The sequence below is a fragment of the Centruroides sculpturatus genome, unplaced genomic scaffold (assembly GCF_000671375.1).
Source record: "Centruroides sculpturatus isolate CEXI.00-Female unplaced genomic scaffold, Cexi_2.0 scaffold26, whole genome shotgun sequence".
Taxonomy (NCBI): domain Eukaryota; kingdom Metazoa; phylum Arthropoda; class Arachnida; order Scorpiones; family Buthidae; genus Centruroides; species Centruroides sculpturatus.
The window spans coordinates 1,041,840-1,063,045 of NW_019384653.1; the positions used below are offsets into that span (position 1 = coordinate 1,041,840).

At 31.8% G+C, this 21,206-nt stretch overlaps 3 protein-coding genes across 8 annotated transcripts in view; 2 read left to right on the forward strand and 1 right to left on the reverse strand.

Moving 5' to 3' along the window:
- The window catches only part of LOC111626348, a 62,111-nt gene extending 53,205 nt beyond the window's left edge, over positions 1-8,906 (reverse strand). For 2 of the 5 annotated variants that reach the window (XM_023369696.1, XM_023369695.1), the window contains exons 1-7: positions 8,645-8,906; positions 8,377-8,472; positions 7,835-7,994; positions 7,659-7,768; positions 7,345-7,547; positions 7,151-7,273; positions 6,797-7,078 (exon numbers count right to left, since the gene is read on the reverse strand). In XM_023369696.1, coding sequence (XP_023225464.1) covers positions 7,072-7,078; positions 7,151-7,273; positions 7,345-7,547; positions 7,659-7,768; positions 7,835-7,994; positions 8,377-8,472; positions 8,645-8,803 — 858 coding nt within the window. In that variant the 5' untranslated portion in view covers positions 8,804-8,906 and the 3' untranslated portion in view covers positions 6,797-7,071. Of the gene's footprint in view, positions 1-6,406; positions 6,688-6,796; positions 7,079-7,150; positions 7,274-7,344; positions 7,548-7,658; positions 7,769-7,834; positions 7,995-8,376; positions 8,473-8,644 lie in introns of those variants that run through there. The other 3 variants (XM_023369693.1, XM_023369694.1, XM_023369692.1) reach the window with 3 other exon arrangements.
- LOC111626350 (notch-regulated ankyrin repeat-containing protein-like) lies at positions 4,679-5,398 on the forward strand. The gene has a single exon (XM_023369698.1). It carries the CDS (start codon positions 4,811-4,813, stop codon positions 5,123-5,125), a length of 315 nt encoding a protein of 104 aa, XP_023225466.1. The 5' UTR covers positions 4,679-4,810; the 3' UTR covers positions 5,126-5,398.
- Positions 8,907-9,160: 254 nt separating the features above from the next.
- Positions 9,161-21,206, forward strand: part of LOC111626352 (queuine tRNA-ribosyltransferase catalytic subunit 1-like) — a 39,119-nt gene continuing 27,073 nt past the window's right edge. For both annotated transcript variants that reach the window (XM_023369699.1, XM_023369700.1), the window contains exons 1-2: positions 9,161-9,392; positions 17,481-17,549. In XM_023369699.1, coding sequence (XP_023225467.1) covers positions 9,165-9,392; positions 17,481-17,549 — 297 coding nt within the window. In that variant the 5' untranslated portion in view covers positions 9,161-9,164. The remainder of the gene's footprint in view (positions 9,393-17,480; positions 17,550-21,206) is intronic.

A 21,206-nucleotide genomic window follows, 5' to 3' on the forward strand; every position in this document is an offset into this window, starting at 1 on the left:
GGCAAATCGACTCGTACACGGACGATTTGTGCCAAGTCGCTGGCGCTTTATCGAGGTTGATAAAAAAGGAATTCGCTTTTTCTTTCGGTATCCGTGGGAAAGTCGATTTCTGCCATACACGCGGGGAGGATCAACTTTTTTATCGCTATCCTTCCGTCACGCAGTAGCACCGGTCACGTTGCTAACTTTCGTGACGGTCGTGAAGGTAGTGTGTCCGGGTTCGGAGATTCTTTATCGTTTTGACCCCGTTCGCTTCACCTCCGACCTTTCCGAGACCTACTTCCGCTTGTCGAGATTCCCATTCTTTGACCTTCTCCGAAGTGGCGGGTCTTAGACCTACAAATTACGTAAATAACTCGGGACGTTTCTCCCGTAAATTTTTCTTTCACCGGCTTAGTTTATTACGTATTAAAAACGTCATAAATAACTAGGTCAAAATATTTTATTATTCGGCTGCGAATAAAAATATAAAAACCTGCCCAGATGATTTGTTTTAGGGGAATTATTACGAATGGGGAATAATTATAAAAAGTGGTTGTCGAGATAATAAAATTACACCCAAATTTAAAGTAGAAATGTGTAATACGTTAAAAGCGAACAAATTCCTGGGCTAACAAGCGGGGTGTCCTACATTAGAGTGGTTGGCTTCAAGGTCTTTGCATGATTGCTACTCGCTAACGACACTTGAAAATCAACGTTTCCATTATTTACACAATTGAGAACCTTGAGAAGCGGGCATTTCTTAATTCCAGTTAAGAATTAAGTTATCAAATTACGTTATTTGTAATATTTTCTTAACAAGATGGCCGCCGAGGAATGCCGTTACCTTATTTTCCCACGTATGTAAATTTGGTTGTTACATCATAATCTGTTGATCAAAGAGGTTATTACGGTTTGTGACTGGAAATTGTTTATTAGTGAAGATGCACGAAGCATTTTTATTTTATTTTTTCCACTATAATTTCTCGCAACATTTACTACAAAGCGAAATTATAGTAGTAGAGCATCATTAAGAGCGGAGATATGTAAGGAGGTCATTCAACACAGGATTTACGTATTTAGGCTATTATTTAATCTTTGATGGGATTAGCTTTTACTTTCCTCTCGGGAAAACAATTTCAATTCTTCCCAGGATTTTTAAATATTGATTTTGCCTTCCTTCGCTAATGCCGAATTATCACCTTATTTATCGCGAAATTTGGCATTTACCGAGTTGAGACGTGTTCAAGAAGCTTAGATAAGTTAAACCAAATACTGTAGAGATAAACCAAATATTCTTGGCAGCCAAGTGCAGCTCACTGATTAAGTTAAGGTGTGTGGAATGCGAAAATATCCACTTAGAAAATGCATTATTTCATTTCTAAAAACACTTTATAATTTCTACAATTGTCTCGGTAATTCGACTCGTGTTCATACTTTAATAAGAAGCGTGGTCGATGGCCGAAGCGGTAATTAATAAAATATTTAAGTTTAACGATTTAGATCGAGTTGATTTTATTTAATGTTTTAAATTAATTTTAAATCATTAAATTCCTATTTTGTATTTATTAATCATAAAATGGCGCATTCCTTTACTTCCTATCAGCCATGGTAGCCATAGAGAGGCCTCGATAAGAATTATAGTACCGAAGCTGTGACCTTTTTTGACTAAAATTTTCCTCAAAGCTACCCTAAAAAAAGGTATAAAGAAATCCTTTGTAACTAAAGTTTCGTGGCTCCTCCACATCATTAATCAGATCCGAATTTTATCGAATGATTAAGGTTAAGTAGACGGAGAGGAAAAAAAAGCGGTCGGTTGGATTTCCCAGGGATACTTAATCCTTAGTTGGACTCGTAGACCAGATTCAAATTACATATACAACAACTTCTTCCATGTAAGGTTGGCTAATGGAAAAAATTGTGCAAGTTTATATAAAGCCATCTTAAACTCGATCAGAGCTTGTAAGTCTTCGAGGCTACTGCTCCGTAACCAATTTTTATGTAGTCAAGGTTAGTTTAATGCCCTTTTCTATAGATCTATATTTTATTTCTTTACTTCTTTTGTCAGATGGAAGCAACCTATGATTTTGCCTCTTTCGGATGGGAAAAATCTTTATTTCCATACGTCCTCACGTAGATTTTTAATTTACTCGACCGCGTAGAAGAAAAAATCTTTGAGAATTTGTATCCGCTTTCGTTTAGACTTATAGTAGAAATTAATATTTAAAACTATTTTAAAAAGCTCCGAAATATTGTATACAGTACTTCGAGTTACTCTCTTAAATTTTCTTAATGTATGCGAATTATTTACATCATCTGGTGGGTTCTTGCGGCAGTTTTTGATTTTATAGCGCTTTGTTTTATGTTTAAAAAATGACCATTATTTTTACGATAGATGTAATCGTAATAATTGGTTTCTTCACAGCTTTTTCCCGGTCATTTATATCAGAAAAATAATCCTTTCCGTCACTTTTCTTTTAGTTTCCTCTTCTAATCCTCTTTTACATTTTTTTCCTCCTAGTTTAGTGTATATAGTCGATTTAATATTCGTCTGTCCTGGTTTTTCTCCTTTGTATTTTATTTTCTTTCTTAACCATTTTTCTTGATAAAAATTGAGAAGATTACAAAAATAAATTCTCGTATGAACTAAATTTCGAAGGATTAAGGAGTAAAATTTTACATTTATTTAGATGCGATTTTAAAAAATCGGCTCAATGCTTTCTCCATCGCATTCGTTGGCATTGACTTTATTTACATAAAAAATCATTTTAATTGATTTAACTATTAAAAAACTACGAATTAACATCTATATTTTTCTCGTATTTCTATTTTTATGGCTAAGAAACGGTATCAAAACACGGGGTCCGAGAATTAAAATAGAATTTGTATACCGTCGACGATATATTATTTTAAACCCGAGTCTATAAACAATATTTTTTCTTGGCATTTATGATTGAAATATCAAAAGATTAGGCGTGGCAGTTATCCGTTTTTCGTAGGCGCGCGTCCGAAGATATCGATCTTCACCACACGTAGAGAGAGTATTTTATGCTCTAAAAATATATAAATAACCGTAATAAAGACTAGACGAGTGTAGCTTTCATTTTATTTATAAATTTTCCGGGCTATATTTATCGCCGGGTAAATTAATATAAGTTATTATATCGAAGCGCGCGGGTTCATCTAGAAACACTATCTCCGTTTCCCTCATCGTGTGAATGAAAGTGACGTCGTTAGTGACCTTATTAATGGAAAAATCTACTACGGAATGAGCAGCTTACGTAACACTCGGGAGATTTTTATTCTCCGTTTTTTTCTACATTTCGGTTTAAATATCCCAGACGAAATTTCCTGGTGAGAAAGAGAACGTTCTCAGAGTGTTCCAACGGTTATTCTCATAGACTAGCGCGTGTTAGTCACGTGTCACGGCCACCCCTTCACGTGACCAATCCGCTACTATCTCGACATCTAACGAATATTGGCAAGTCGCATGAGAACCTCGATACCCAAACGTTTCTCAGACAATTCGAAAAAATTTCGGGAAAAAATTGGAAAAAACAAAATTAAAAAAAAAATGCATTTAAAACTCTGTTAGAAGACGAAAAATCCGTAATAATAAACAATAAAAAATGTCAGTTAAAACGTATCATTAGACATTTCACGTGACTACATGAATCTCGTGACTACATGATTTTCATCTATGATTGGCAGAACAGTAGCTAGCGGGCTACGAACGCGGCGACGTCTTACTAACGCCGCCATTTTCTTTTTTTATTTTCTTGTAATTCGAAACTATTCGATTTTTTTCCAGAGAAATAAACGCGCTATTAAGTTTTAAAACAATTTTCACATATCTAATAATTTAAAAAAGGGGGATTTTAACGGGGGGATCGTCCGACGTACTTTCACAAATCGAGAGCAGATGTTACATTTTCTCCTTATTTTAGAACTGCGGGCGTAGTTACGATTGTTTTGCGGCCGGCCAATTGTTAAGAATTATTGACCCTGTCTTACCTCAAGGCACGAGAGAGAAGGGGGGAAAAACAACCTTGTATATCGTAAGACGGCTCCTCTTTGATACCCATTTACCAGAAGTTCGAGGTGAGACGGTTTAATAATTTAGCTAAATTATTCGCAGTTGGAATTTTTATAAGATTCTCCATCGACCGTAGTCTAGTCCTAATTACAGACTTGTGTCAATCTACTAGGGTCTAATGTTATAAAACTTGTGTTAGGTATATAGCCCGGGGAGGTTCTTTGCCACGAAACAAAGCACCTGCTCGACCCATCATTTTCAGAAGCGTCCGTGATGGTATGTGATCCTGTATTGTGTTTCTAAATTAGCAGGTGCCGAAAACTCTATATATTACTAAAATGTGGCTTAGGTATGGCGGATACGACGGGCGTTTAGTGTGGGCGAACGATTAAAAAAATAAAAATAAATAAATAAAAGAGGAAAAAATACGCCTATATTTTCTCACGTGGGGCGACAATAATGGCAGCAAACAAACTTATACGTGGCAAACGATAGATTTCTGTTTACAGTCCAAACGTGGGAACAAGTGGAGGGAATACAAAGCCACAAGATAGCTAGCAGTATTTTTTTCCCACGAATTCTAAACACTACCTCGGTACATTGTCATCTTTCCTGTAGGAGGTGCTTCGATGGAATTCCAGCGACGCGCTCTCCTATTGGTCCAATCTTCCTATTCCAGTCCGACATAGATGACGTGGTAGCAATCCAGCTACAAAACCCAGCGGATTGTTATTCACATGTTAGTTACGAGTTTGGTGGCGAGTGCATTCTGTTTAAAAACCTAAGGACTTGGAAATGAGTACGGCCGAGGTGGAAAACAACTCGTACCACGATGTATTTCAGAAGGCCCTGAGACAAGGGGACACCAGTGAATTACAAAGGATACTGCAGACTAAAAAAGGTTTTAATGTGAATTCGTACGACCACGAAGGTCAAACGCCGTTACATCACAGCTGCTTGGATGGTAATCTAGAATTGGTGAAACTGTTAGTGAAATTTGGAGCGGATGTCAGACTGGCTAACCGAGATGGATGGAGTGCTTTGCATATCGCCGCTTACGGTGGACATCAGGACATAGCTCTTTTTCTCATTTCTAACACAGAGAGATAGGAATCTGCAAAGGATTCTAGTTAACACGAAGTAGGTACGATATTCTAAATTATTCCTTGTCAGTGCCATGTCCCAAAACAGCAGTATTAATTTTGTCAATCTCGATTGTGTGTGACTGTACAGCAACCCGACTTAACATCGTCTACTACATTTTTTTTATTATTTTTTGTACGCACAGAATTTGTGTAACTTATTAGCTAGCATTGAATATCTCACGATTTTTTTTTGGATGAATGTGATACGTTTAAATGTAATAAATATTATGTACAGAAATAGTGTGTTTATTTAATTTTTAAAGCCTGTTTGAGGGGGGAACACCGAAAGGACGAGTCCTAGTGCGATTATCTACTTCGGTGTAAGGTACGAAAATTTTTATTGTATCTCAGGAGCCATTCGTATGTAATTTTAAATTTGTAGTCACGCTGTTGGGAGAGAGAACCAGCAGTAAACCCTATTGGCGCGAAGGGGATGACGACAGGATTATTGACGAGAGAACAGTCTACCAGACGAGTTCCGGGATTGAGAGGTTCTTAAAAAAAATAAAAAAACTCGTTCTGTTGAAAATTCCCGAGGGTTGTCTCTATTGTGGCCTAGTTTTTTTATCATCCCATAGAGAAACCTTCAATAGATTCTTATAAAAGAGACATTCCAGTGTTAAATTCTTGTATTAATTTAAAAATGGCAGTGATGCGAGAGCTAGTTTTAAAAAGAAATCACGAAGCGTAGTCCGCTCGACGAATAGTTTAACATAGGAGTCTCCCTATAACCTTATTACATCCATTTATCTGACCTAGACCAGGATGATTGTGAGAAAATTTCGTCGAAACAGCTACTGTGGGAAAATAGACCTCGTGTCCCAGCTTCGGTAAATGCTGCCATCTAGCGCGGAAATTGTCAAATAATCGATCTCGCACACTGTATTAAAATTAAAAAGACAGAAAGAAATTATTGTATGCCGATCATTAAATCCCGGGCGATAAAAAATGATGGCTATTTTGTGAAATTATAGGAAAATTTCGATATCATTGGAGTATGGAAAAGTGATCTGTGGGAAAATTTGGAAGCGCCGATAGAATCAAGCAACCAAGCAGAAACATCGCTGTCCCACTAACACACATGGAATTATATTCACAGGGGAAAGAAGCCCGCAGGCTCGAAATTACTTTAAACAGAGGAACTCCGCATCACCGAAGTGCTCGACCAAATACTGTTTTAACTACCAACACTTTTCCTTTTCAAATTACCGACCGAATCGTAGATTTAAGCCATCGTCTTACAATCACACAAACCCAAAACAATTTATTATTGTTTTACGAGTAGGCCTACAAATGAAGTTGAATGTACAGATTTAAATATTTTTAATAGTTTCGAGTACTTGGTTTCCCGAGGATTTCTTTTCCTGAAGCTTTTCCTTTTCTTTGCTACTCTCCTTAGAAATCAGGATCCTATCACGTCTGGAAGGTGCCACTCGAAATGAGTTCTCCGCTTCCTCTCGTGGAACTGTAAGTCCTTTCGCGTTGTTTTCCGACATTCTGTCCTTAGAAATGTTAACTTTAGAATCACTAGAAGTGGATAAGTAACCGACTAAAAAGTAGGACTCGAGAATCGCGCCACCGCCCTCTAGTAATACATACAGGAATTAATGATTATGTAATTGTAAATTATCCTTACCTGACCGTCTCTACCAAAGCTTAGAATCGCGCTGTTATATAGCAGAGGCGCCGATGTTGAAACGAAAAACCAGTTAATGTCGCCACGTCATCGTTAAACCCAGCTAGAAACAAAACAGCGCTTCCTCCTCGGGACATCCTCTCTCCATTTTTTTTAAATATTAATTTGTCTCGTCAACAAGTATTAATTACACACTGCAAAGTTGTTATTTAAACTAATCTTCGATATAAACACACCCAAAAATTTCTAGCCGAGATTTCTTCTACAATGTTTTTCTATTTCCTACAGAGAATAAATTTAATATTTTTAAAAATATAAATCCATTATAAACTCATAAATCGTTAATGTCTTCACCTTAACGTGTCTCGCATTCTCTGGTGTCGAGCCATTAACTCCAAAGGACTTAAATTAATGAGCGAATCCTTATCGTGCATCTGCGGACAATGAAAAACTTCTCGAACATATTTTGAAGTCTCCCTGTTAACGATACCATGAATATTTAAAGCATCTATTAATATGTACGCCAGGCATTTTAAATTTTATCTAACCTGTTAATCGGAGATTCAATTTCTTGTTTATTTTCGGGGATTATAGTTAATTCCGGATGGCTGGAGTTTCTGGTATATTGCCAAATACCGCGATTAGGTTTTTGCTCGGCACGTACGAAAGGGGTCACCACCACAAAAGGCGTTCTCTTCTCTCTTCCCGAGGAGCATTCGGGTCTGATGGTAACCGAACTTAGCTCTTCCATCTTAAAACCACATTAAATCGAATTTTATTAGGCTAATGTACTTCGTACGAAACAATGGAATTGCCGAATAAGTTTTGAATTAATCGACGTAATGTACGAGTTCACACTTACAGAAATTTCTGCCATAGAATTGTTTTTGTTGGAATATAACTTGAAAAGACAGATTGTAAGAAGACATATTAATATCAATATCGCCGGTATGATCAAAGAAGCGACGTAAGCTGAAAAATTTATAAAATTAAAGTAAAAAAATCACATATTTGGAAGAAATATTAATAAATTTATACCGTATGAAGTAATTTTTTCCGGTTGTCTCGTCGAAGCTGCCGTAGAAGACTTCTCTTTTGAAATCCTAAAATCCCAAGTAACTCCATCAAAAAAGGACAGCAAGATCAGTGATAATATGTTTAATACGCAAGAACCCAGCAAAATTTTCTTGGAGTTTCCCTAATTATAAAAAGACATTTTGAACTATCTTTAAGAACAGATAAATCTTCGATAGAATTTTTTTATTTATTAAAACATATTTAAGTAGACATTTCTAAACACTAGATTAGTTCATCAATTTGTAATTTTGTGTTTCGAGAAAGTAATTATCGACGAGTCACCGATGTGGTTATTACAAAATTGGGAAATTCGTTTTAAGTTATCGTTACACATTTTATCTTAGTGTTTCGTAATCGCGAAACGTTACAAAATTGAATGTATTTTATATATTAGTTTATTCAACTCGAAAATGAGGAAATTTTTAGATAAACTCTAGAGGAAGTTTATTATGGAAGATAATTGAGAGGAAGGAAAAAAAGGGAAGAGGAGGAGAAAGACTTACTTCGGGATTCCCAGGAGTTTCTTTTGTTTCTTCCGAGTTCGTTTCCTGGCGTGCTTGCTTCCGTTTTATGAAAAGAACCCCTCCGAATGTGAAGTTCTGAGAGGAAATTTCACATTAAACGCGTAAAAAAAAGTTATAAAAAGCCCTAAATCATGAGAATGTTTACTAATTTACATATTTCGTAATTAAGAATACGAATTAATTGGAAAATTACAGAAATATCTTTTAGGAAAATGGAAATTTTGTTTTTTTTTAAATTTCTACTCACCCCAACGGCAGACACAGCATCCCATCCGGCTATAATCAGAATGCCATTAAACTTAAACAATAGGAAAGAGGTGACGGATTGAACAACTCCTGAACCTAAGTGTGCTAAACAAGCGGCAATTAGCGCGCGACTCGAACGATTCGTTTTCTTTGATCCCATTACATAAAATATGTAAAATATAATGAAATACCAAAGATTAAATTGTAATCTGTGCGCTTTAATTCTCTTAAACCGTAAATATATTCACGAAAGAAAAATCATGACATTACAATTTCGCTTTTCGGTATAATTTATAAATTATTTTGCATAAATGAATACGAAACACGTTTACATTTATTTCAAATTTATAGTGACGACTTTTAATGTTTCTATTAAAAAAACTAATTGCTTTCAATCATTTTAAATTTTATAATAATTATAAAGGCAACGATAGAAATAATAATTTAAAAAGTTAACTTTATTTCGTAGCGTAATTTTATTAAAAGTTTTTGCTTACGTTACGTCGAGTGACGTAATTATCATGGCGGCCTCCGGTCAGAAACACGCTTTATCGTTTAAAATTTTAGCCACGTGTTCGACGACTAAAGCTAGAACTTCGATATTATCTTTGCCTCACGCTGTCGTAGAAACTCCAGTTTTTATGCCTGTGGGAACTCAGGGAACTCTGAAAGGTTTGCTTCCCGAACAAATAGAAAGACTTGGATGCAATCTAATTTTAGGCAATACTTATCACCTTGGTACTAGACCTGTAAGTTTCTCAATGTCTTTAATACATTTTTAAAGTACGGTGCTTTGTTATTACAATATTGAGTTATAGAACTTAAAACGAAGATTCGAATTTTTACAAAAATGGTAAAACGTAAAATTTTAAAATTATTTTTCAGTTTTAATTTCCCCTCGAATTTATCAATGAACAGAATTCTGTTCTATGCCTGTTAGTAATTTTATTAAAAACCCAACTTTATAATCTATGAAAAAAGAAATTTTGGTATAGTTAATAAAGGAATAACTTGTTCCTGAAGACAAAAATGAATAAAATAATTAAAATGTTTATTGATATATACAGGGTGCATCGGAATGATGTTTTAAAAATTTGAGAGATTGTAGAGGATGAAATTTTGAACGTTTTGATATGAGGAACCTACGGCTCGAAATGTGATATAAAGTTTCTATAGCACTTTGCACGTTCTGTGCGGTCGGTATGTTGAATGAAACGGCAGAATACGGTATTTATGACGAGTTTTATTGACAAAACGGTAGAGTACGATCGAACTGTACGTCGAATCGGTGGCTGCACTACTTTAGAGTAAACGTTCGATGTGACGACCGCCGACTTCGACTCGCGTTGACTAGCTGCGTGTTTACGGCACGGTGCCGGCGGATGCGAGGGGCGACTCGAAGGACGACGAGTACTAAGTACGGAATGTCCCGTACGCGGGCTCGGTTAGACCGCCGTAGTTGCGTGTTTACGGACTTCCGTCCGCAGCAATAATGCGACGTCGACGGACGGAAGGGTGGCTACCAGAGTGAAGGGCGGTCGATCGCTTCCTACCGCCGTAGACACTTTAGTTCAAATTTCTGGCTATAGGTTCCTTATATCAAAACGTTCAAAATTTTATCCTCTACAGTCCCCCAAATTTTTAAAACGTTATTCTGATACACCCTGTATACATTACTTAGTCAAAATATAGATGCTACAAAGTAACTGTTTGCTATTTTTAGATACTGTATATTGTTATGTTAAATAAAAAATATTTTGTACACAAATACTATATATGCAATAAATAGAAATTGAAATATTTTGTAAAAAGGTCTGCAATTTTCAAATTTAAAGCGCGTACAAATTCGATACAAATCAAAAATGTAAGTTCAAACAATATAAGTTACTTCTTTTATTCTTTTATTTATTTTTTAACCGATAACTCTCGTCAAGTTTTCAGTTTATTGGATAGCAGTTTCTGTATTTACATATTATGAAATAAGGTTGGTTATCAGATTCACTTATCGGTGATATTATTATACAATTTCTCAGTAAAACTATAGAAATAAAATTAAGTAGTTACATTTTGTTTTATAAAAAGTATTTATTTTTCAGATGCTTCTTTTAAATACTTATGTAAATTTATTATGAAAAAGTAATATTTTTCACATTACTATTGATTTGAAAATATAATTAATCTATAAGATAGGGATGATTTTAAATTGTAAGTAATTTGATGTTTTCTTTAATAAGTACAAATTCTCATTTCAGGCACATCTTGCTAACATGGCAGATTATACTCCAATCACTGCTATAAAGCAAATATTTCCTTATAGCAAAACAGCTTTTTTTCACTTGTTAGTGCATGTAAAATCCTAAAAACATATTTACACTATTTTTTTATTAACTACAAAATAGTGTTAGGCCTAAAATCTAAGCAAAAATAAAAAAATAAATGAAAAAACTATATAAACCAGTTTTGGTTATATTTTACTTTGTGATTCTTAAGGCCTTTCTTCAATAATTTATTTCTGTGAATAAAGTAATATAAAAATATAATGTTATTCAAATTATTGATACCAGATTGAAAATTATTCGATAATGATAAATTTTTAAATTACATTATCAAATTAAATTGTCGATCATTTTACGCTTGATGAATTAATAAAATGAAATATGATTATTGTTTTTAATTTTACATGTCTCTTCTGAAAAAATTCTGCTAATTTTATTCTTAAAATTATTGTTAATTGTGAAGAAATTCTAATTTATTTATAATTTGAAACTTTATGCTTATAACCTGTTCTGAATAAATAAATATTAATAGAAATTTAGTCTCTTTACAATTTAATTTTTAATTTTACACATTTATTATATTTTATAAAAAGAAATTATCACTTATTTTTATTTTCTATTTATATATCTCCAATGAATATGATTACTTTTCTTTAATTTAATTGACAATACAATAATCACAATAGGTTATGTAAAATTATGTAATTGCTTCAAAAAAATGTGAAACATCTGTACAATATCAAAATTAATAAATACATTGTAGACACATATTACTGTCTAGTAGATTATTAATTTTAAAAAAATCATAAATTTTTATTTTATAATATTGTAATGTTGATAGAATAATTTTTATTTGTAATTATTTATTTTCCAAGAACACACTTCATTCTTAAGTTTATTCTTAGTATCAATAATTTGAGAATGTAAAGATGATAAATATAATAAATGAAATTATTGTATGAACATATGTATCAAATGTAATTTTAAGGAAATTAATTTAAGTTAGTTTAAAAATTATTGAACTGTATAATTAATTTTTCCAAATTTTTATTATTTGTTAACTTTACAATTGAAGTTAACAAATAATAATAATTTTAAATGGGATTTTCTTTTCCAATGTAAGTTATTTAATGTTTCTCAATTAAAATGCCAAATATTTTTCTATAAAGATGATAAAAAGTTTATGAACAGAATAACTACATAACTGATAAAATAAACTGATTGTAAAATAATATTTTAGAATGAATTTATTTCACAAAAATGTTTTTTGTTACTTAACATTTTTTGCTTATGTCAGATAATTTGAGCTTTGAAAGAATGTATGACATAAACAGTAACATCAAATCTGTGTAGAAGATTATTTCCATTTTCATTTCCATTGAATGAATGACTCCAGTTCTTTGGTATTATTTGTATGATGACAACCTTCAAAAGTCTGAAAATATTGTTTATTGTGAAATTTAGATTTGGTCATTATTTATTAATAAAATCTACTTTACAGTTTTATATTCAGAAAAATATATGGAAGAATTTGATGAAAGGAAATAATCGCAAATATAAATAGTTATTAAAATTATTGATTGCAATTTTTTAAAATGAATACATAATCATTGATAGTAATATCAATATGGTTTAATTTATCTTTAATGAAAAATAATAAAGTTGAATATAGGAAAGAAAGAAACTTGAATATGTTAAGAGTCATGATATTTATTTAGATTAAGCACTTTTCAGAATTTTTAATCCCATTTTCGGATCAACAACATTGACAGTTTGATAAGTAGAATATTCGTCTATTTGAATTATCAGAATATCAAATGTTGTCGTTCTGAAGAGGGAATTAAAAATCCCGAAAAGCTGCGCTTAATCTGAATAAATATCCTGACTCCTTTAACCTGTTCTAGTTTCTTTTTTCCTTTATACCAATGGAGTCATCTTTTCCAGTTTTGAGTTGAATATAGTTACAGTCAACCCCCCTATAACACGGTAGATATGTTCCATTCTTTATGAAATTGATGTTCTATGAGTCCTTAAATACACGAGCCAATCACAGCCTGGCATGCGTGCAGTTTATGGACTACGGCTGTTTGAAAGGTTTTCATCCATAAAATTAATCAATTATAGACTAATTTGACTCAACATTTCCAAAACACATATAATTTTTTGGGAATAATCCATATAAACTATGCTATAAACAAAAAATTGTAGGATTACTTACCGAGTGTGCACTGTTTGATGACGCCATTGTTTAAGCTTGTTTTCGTCGTGGCGCATCAAATGGGGACACGTGTGTTTCCTGATAAATTATTTTTCTGCGAAAAATTTGCTGAAATTTGGAGACATCATTAATATGAATATAATTTTTATGGATGTTAAATAATAAATGGTTTTTAGTAGATCCGCTGCTCGTTTAAATTCAACGGTTTGTGCAATATCCACTATTGGTCTAGATTCGACCAATCCTGTCGCGACAAGAGTTGGCGATGATGTTTTACCATTATATAGAAGTCTTGTTTAGTGTGTTTATATGAATATGATTGCAATTTTTTCGCTATTATATACAAATCCGAATTATATGAATCCATTTTATAGGGGGGGTCTACTGTATTAGAATCATTAGAATATTGTTTTTATGTTATTCAGACAACTATTCTTATCCATTATGGCCTTTCTCGGCTTCTATGTTTTTGAATGTTAAACGTCAATGTATTTGTTAATTAATAGTATATCGTTCTTCAAAGTCTATTTAAATATTGTCTTAACATTATTGTATGACTGTTTTGTTGAATATCAATCAATAGAGATCCTATAAACATGCTGCATAATTGTAGAGGATTTTTGAAAAAGAATTGACAGATTACGTAAATTCATATTTATTTAAGAAAGTAGATAAACTACATGGTTTGCCCTAGTTAGCGAGCAAACTCAAAAGGATTTCTCATTAATAAATTTCGATATGTGCATTACATGTTACTCATAATATTGAAAAGCTATGCAAACTTAAACTGGGTGTTTCAATCTCACTCATCCATTGGTTATCTATCTGCTGCAACACAATATACTATAATGTTGTATAAAACTTAAGTTTTGCTATGATTACTGAAAACTACATGTGTTTGTCTGTTTTTCTTAAATACATAATACAGTGGGTNCAGCCGTAGTCCGTAAACTATGATTCCTACAAAATTGATTCATAAAGAACGGAACGTATCTACCGTCTTATAGGGGGATCTACTGTATTTGTATATTTCTAAATGTATTACATTTAGATTAAATGCTTTCATTTGCTCAATTTTTATAGTATACATATTTTTTAGTATAATCTAGTATTAATAATTCTTATGTTATGACAAAAAAACACAAAAAACAAAACTTCTGCTTCAGGAAAGAAAAAATTTCAGAAACAAAAATATTTTTAATGTAGAATTTTTCCTTATTTTTATTCATCAATAAAACAATTGTTAGAGAAAAAGTCCATTACTCTAGGTATTTTTATTCATTCAGTAACTAGTTTCTGTATCTCTCTGAATAAAGCTTTTGTGATTACATCTAAAACTTCTTGTACACTTTATTTTCTGATATTATTTTTGAAGGAATTAGATATGAACTAAATAAGGGATATTTACAATGAAGGATTTTAAATGCTTGTTTCTAAAATCTATTATAAACAAGACCCATTATGTAAAATTTAGTATTTATTTTTTATTATGCAAACTTAAACTGGGTGTTTCAATCTCACTCATCCATTGGTTATCTATCTGCTGCAACACAATATACTATAATGTTGTATAAAACTTAAGTTTTGCTATGATTACTGAAAACTACATGTGTTTGTCTGTTTTTCTTAAATACATAATACAGTGGGTGATTGGTTAACGAACAAATTGGATATTGAACACTTTAGTGAAAGATTTTTATGATCGGACAATGAACACATGTTCAGATAATGAACACTTCACTGAACAAACATAAAAGAAGTGATGGAAATAGCAAATACTGATTGATTTTTCCTTTGTCTTCAGGTAACGATTTGAAGCTTTTTGAAGTGTGAGAGACGTCAACATCGACGCTCAACCCGATATGTATTGATCAGATAGTATTCCTTGAACTTTGAAATACTCTCTTGTAATTCCAGCCTTTTGTTTTTCTGACAGAAACAATTCTTTTATAGTATTCGCGAGACTGTCGGGTGGATACTCATTAAGTTTTGTGTCGGTTTTTATTTTTGAAAGGTGAGAGTATAATAGCAAAGGTAGAGAGTGGGCAGATGGTGTCTGATGTTGCTGGTCAGTATGACTTGAACAAATTACAGTAGGGCACAGTTTAATCTTATCTAAGAAAGATGCAGTATAGTCAAGAAGACTCAAGCAGCTAAAGGAGTAACAAAAATTACATCTGAGAAATAAAGAACATTGAAGAGCTCATAATGGAACCTGAAACGGATCTGACGACAGAAGAATACCAAGAACTCTTGAATGAAGAACACCAAGAAACTTGGCGAGATATGTTTTATTCTGAAAAAGAGAATTAACACCGATATCTGCTATTAATTAAAGATCTTTTGAAGGAGTGGGGGATGTCAGATCAACGGTCTTAGAATGGCATACAAAGCACGTTGAGGTTAATAGGCTTAGGGATCTCTACAATTACAATGCTATTAATTACTTCCGGAAAATCCTGAAGAAGAGAGAAAAACAATCGACATTAGACAGATTTTTTTAACCCCCACAAACAAAAAAACATAACTAATAAAAATGCAAGACTGTGTATATATGTATTTTTATTATTACATATAAATAAACATAGTAAGAAAGTATATATTTTTTATTTTTTGGGGTCTCCAGAATGAATTAATCAAATTCCCATACAAACCTATGGTAAATCGATAATCGGTTAATGAACAATAAAGATAGCAAACAAAGTCTTGGAACGGATTATGTTTGCTAACCGATCACCCACTGTATTTTTCATAATTTGTCAGTTCTTTTCAAACATACTGTATATAACTTTTTTTCTTTTATTTATAGTACAGTAGATCCCCCTATAAAAGCGTTTCCTATAGTTATGATTCCTATAAAAATTGTGGCATTATCCGTAAACAACGGTAAAAATAACTCCTATAATACGTAAAACGTCATCGGGCAGCCGAACTACTTACCCGCCGTCCGTAGCGCCACGCTACGGAGAGATTTCTATCGTCTGGACAGTATTATATAAATTATATATAAATTAGGTACTGTACATATAATTATATATTAATTATATATAAATTAGGTACTGTACATATAATTATATATTAATTATATATAAATTAGGTACTGTATATATAATTATATATTAACTTAATTTATTGTAACTTTATTATAATTAAATATATATTTTTCGCCGTCTAGCGTCACGCTACGGCGAGTTAGGCGACCTATCGTCTGTTTAGTACTGTAATTTTATACATTTCTTGTGAAAGAAACATTTCTTATTTAACGGCCATAAAAATTATTTATATTAATGATGTCTCCAAAGGTCAACGAAGTTTTCGCAGAAAAATAATATCAGAAATCGCGGCCGCAATTTGATGCGCTGTTCCGCGACGAAACCAAGCTTTAGCAACGGGCGTAGTCGAACGGTACACACTCGGTAAGCAATCCTACAATTTTTTGTTTATAACGTAGTTTATACGGATTATTTTCAAAAAAATATACGTATTTTGGAAATGTTGAGTCGAATTAGTCTAGAATCGATTAATTTTATGAAAGAAAACCTTTCAAACAGCCGTAGTCCGTAAACTATGATTCCTACAAAATTGATTCATAAAGAACGGAACGTATCTACCGTCTTATAGGGGGATCTACTGTATTTGTATATTTCTAAATGTATTACATTTAGATTAAATGCTTTCATTTGCTCAATTTTTATAGTATACATATTTTTTAGTATAATCTAGTATTAATAATTCTTATGTTATGACAAAAAAACACAAAAAACAAAACTTCTGCTTCAGGAAAGAAAAAATTTCAGAAACAAAAATATTTTTAATGTAGAATTTTTCCTTATTTTTATTCATCAATAAAACAATTGTTAGAGAAAAAGTCCATTACTCTAGGTATTTTTACTCATTCAGTAACTAGTTTCTGTATCTCTCTGAATAAAGCTTTTGTGATTACATCTAAAACTTCTTGTACACTTTATTTTCTGATATTATTTTTGAAGGAATTAGATATGAACTAAATAAGGGATATTTACAATGAAGGATTTTAAATGCTTGTTTCTAAAATCTATTATAAACAAGACCCATTATGTAAAATTTAGTATTTATTTTTTATATTAGCTATATTTTTAGTTATATTTTTTTATGTAAAATTATATTAATAATTATTTACTAGTCATATATGATAATTTCATCAAACATTTATCATATTAAAATTTATAGCAAGAGTTATATATATATATATTAATTAGTTTATATTTAGAACTTTTCTTTAAATTTATGTTTAATATTATTGACTATAAGAAAAAATTTCATTAAATTTATTTATGTTTAATGTTTTAAAATATTTTTAATAGGGTCAAGAAATTTTAGAAAAAGCTGGTGGACTTCATAATTTTATGGGATGGAAAAAGGCATTGTTAACAGTGAGAAAATATTATTATTTATTTATAAGTTAACCTTTAATAAAAATGAATTACGAATTTTAAAAAAATATATTTAATAGACTTTAGAGCAGGTGTGGCCAAACTTTTATCTTTTAGGGGCTACTTTTTTGGTAAAATATAGTCTGTGGGCAACTATGAATAGGGAAAACAATTTTAGGATTTTTCAAATTTTTCATACATATTATAATAAATAATTAACAAGAATTTCAACTAAAAAAATATTATGGCAAATAAAGAAAACAAATAATTATATTTTTTTTATTTTATGAAGCACAATAATATTTATTAAATTAAAAAAATACAATGTTAAGAAATAAATACACACAAAAAATTTTAGCAAATAAAGAAAAAAATGTTAATTATAATTTTTTTATTTTTTGAGATGAAATACTTATTAACTTAAAACAAATATGCTGTGAATAAGCAAATGAATAAAAATGTTTAATTGGATGAAATCTGACATTGCATAAGTGCAGCAAGTTTTTCAAAATTTGGCTCATATGAACTTAAGGCAATTCTCAAACATGATTCCAAATGTTGATCTGTTAATTGTGATCGATTTTTTGTTTTGATCACATTCATAAATGAAAATGCGGATTCACAAAAATATGTTGATCCAAAGAAGGCATTGAAATGTGCAACAATTGTCCAAATATTTGGATATTTATCTTTGTTTATCAGTTTTCAAAAATTACAATGTGAAACCAGTGACTTAAGATTTATGTCACATTTAATATTTATTTCTTCTTCTTCCAAGCCTGCTAAATTTGTAGTACCGAGAAAGTTGTTTAGTTTTTGAGCTACACTTTCAACATCGATGTTGTCGTTAAATGGGCAATACAAAAAATGGCAATATCTTCAAGTTCACTTAATGTTAGAAATCTTCTTTCAAATTCTTTTAAAAGCAGTGCAATAATATCGGCATATTTGTTGTAAGTAAGATTCTTTTTATTTTTAGACTCATCAGCCAGATTTTGATAATGCTTGAAATCACAACGTTTTAATTGCATTGCAAGCATATTTAGTTTCTCTTTAAATGACTTCAAAATGCTTATCATATCTATTATTGTTTTACATTTATCCTGTAGTTGCAGATTTAATTGGTGTAATTTTTAGTAACATCGCAGAAAAAAGCAAGATCAGAAGCCATTTTTGATCATTTAATTGTGGATATGAATCACCTTTAGTTTGTAAATATGAGCATATTTGTGGCAGAAGTTCTCTAAATCTCGTTAAAAATGTAGCACGACTTAACCGTCTTACGTCACTATGTAGTAACAGTTCACTGTGTTCATCACCGCATTCTTTCAGCAAAGCGCGAAACTGACGACGTGACAAACTTTTAGATCTTATTGAAATTACTATTTTAAATGCAACATCTGTAACATGATCGAATTTCAATACTTTTGAACATAGCACTTGAACATGTATAATACAATTATAATCCATAAAATTTGGAATGTTGTCATCATTTTTACACAGAGCAATGAAACCACTTTTATTACTGATCATTGCCAGAGCCCCATCAGTGGTTATTGATACCAACTTGCAAATTGGAAAATTTGTACATGCAACATAATTTTTAAACAAATCAAAGATATCCTGACCTCTTGTGCATTCATGCATTGGAATAATAGTTAATAATTCTTCTGTGGCTGATATATTATCCATCAAAAACCATTCGAATAAAAACACATAATTGTGCAGTGCCAATATAGTCCATAGATTTGTCAAACTGTAGTGATAATACAATGCATTTATTAATGTTTTCATGTAAAATATCTTCAAGATTTTGGCTAATTCCTTCTGTTCTACGCATAACAGTATTTCACAATAACAACATATTTTCGATGGATGCCATTATTTCCGATTTATTTTTAAAATCTTGAAACAATACTTCTCCAGCTTTAATAAAAGCCTCTTTCCATACTTCCCCATCTTGAAACGATTTATTATGTTTAATTAAAGTATCAGCAACTTTGAATGAGGCAATTGTAGCAGTCTTTGAGTTTGTGTTGTATTTAAAAAAGCTATTTTGTTGCGCAGTTAATTGTGCCTTCAGTTGTTGCATTTTGGCCTTTCTTAATGCAGTACCACGTAGATAATCTTCTTTATAGTTTTTATGAACTGTTAGAAAATGTCTTTCAACGTTTGCTTTCTTAGGCAAAGCTACTGTTGCATTGCAAATAAAACACACACATTTATCTTTCATCATAGTAAAGAAATAATCTCCTTCCCATTCACTGTGATAATGATAAGTTTTTTTTTCCCCGGCCTGTANCTTCTTCAAAGTTTTTATGAACTGTTAGAAAATGTCTTTCAACATTTGCTTTCTTAGGCAAAGTTGCTGTTGCATTGCAAATAAAACACACACATTTATCTTTCATCATAGTAAAGAAATAATCTTCTTCCCATTCACTGTGATAATGATAAGTTTTTATTTTTTTCCGGCCTGTACTTGGTTTATTCATTCTAAAATAATAGGGTTAAATATTAATAACATTTAAAACAATAATTAATAAATTAACATACCTGCTTCTGTTCGTTGTATGAATAAATAAAAAAAAACTAAAATTGAAAGTAAATACAAGTGCACAAACAAGGAGTAACAAGTGGATTGAAGCCAGGGGCTGTGACGTTACTGTCTGACACATGATTTTGTGCCACTTTTGCGATTGCCATTTATATGCACATGCATTAACATTCATTTGCATTGTTCATCAGGATAAATACAAACAGTATGGGTACATTGCACAGACAGTCTATTATTGTAAGAATAAATTATCGAATTAAGATTTTTAAACATTAATTTAAGTGAAAGAAAATTGTTTAACTTTAGCTTTGCGGGCTACTTTCAAAACCTTTGCGGTTGACCGCGGTCTATGTGTTGGCCATCCCTGCTTTAGAGAATATATAAAAGAATACAGTGAGGTGTCAAAAATCTGTATACACCATTCATAAATGGATATTAATTCTTTCACTGGTGATTTTGTTGTTGATGTTCTTTTGTCCTTGCATTGCTTGTTCGAACATTCATTTAGAACAGTGATTCCCAAACTTTTTCGATCCACTGCCCCTTTGTTCCATAAAGTTATACCCAACACCCCCTAACCCATTTTCTCTTGTGTGAGAAAGGATTGGAAATATTCTTAGGAAAACTTTTCTATGAATCTCACACTTTGTGCCCTTACTGTATATTGTTCTCAACATCTGGAAACCATTAAACTCAATGTTTCCTCTTATCAGTTTAACAGAGGAAAGGGAACAGCTTTCAGTGACCCCAATTTTGCCTTTGGTCACCGTTCAATACCCTGTCTTCAGCACCCCCTAGATTTACTCATCGCCCATAAGGGGGCATTATTGCCCACTTCGAGAAATGCTGATTTAGAATGTGTAGTTTTTTAATTTTGAAATTATAATTAGTGTGGTTTTTTTGTTTAAATGTAGTGATTTTGTAAACTATATTTTTTTCTGAATCTTTGTAAGCATTCCTACATTCCTTGTGAAATACTAACTAGAACTTAGAACACCTAAACTTGAATTACAGTACTTAAAATGCTAATTTACCTATATATTTGAAAATCCAAATGGGATATGGCCCAATCACTCCAGATTTCTGATATTTTACTGTAATTA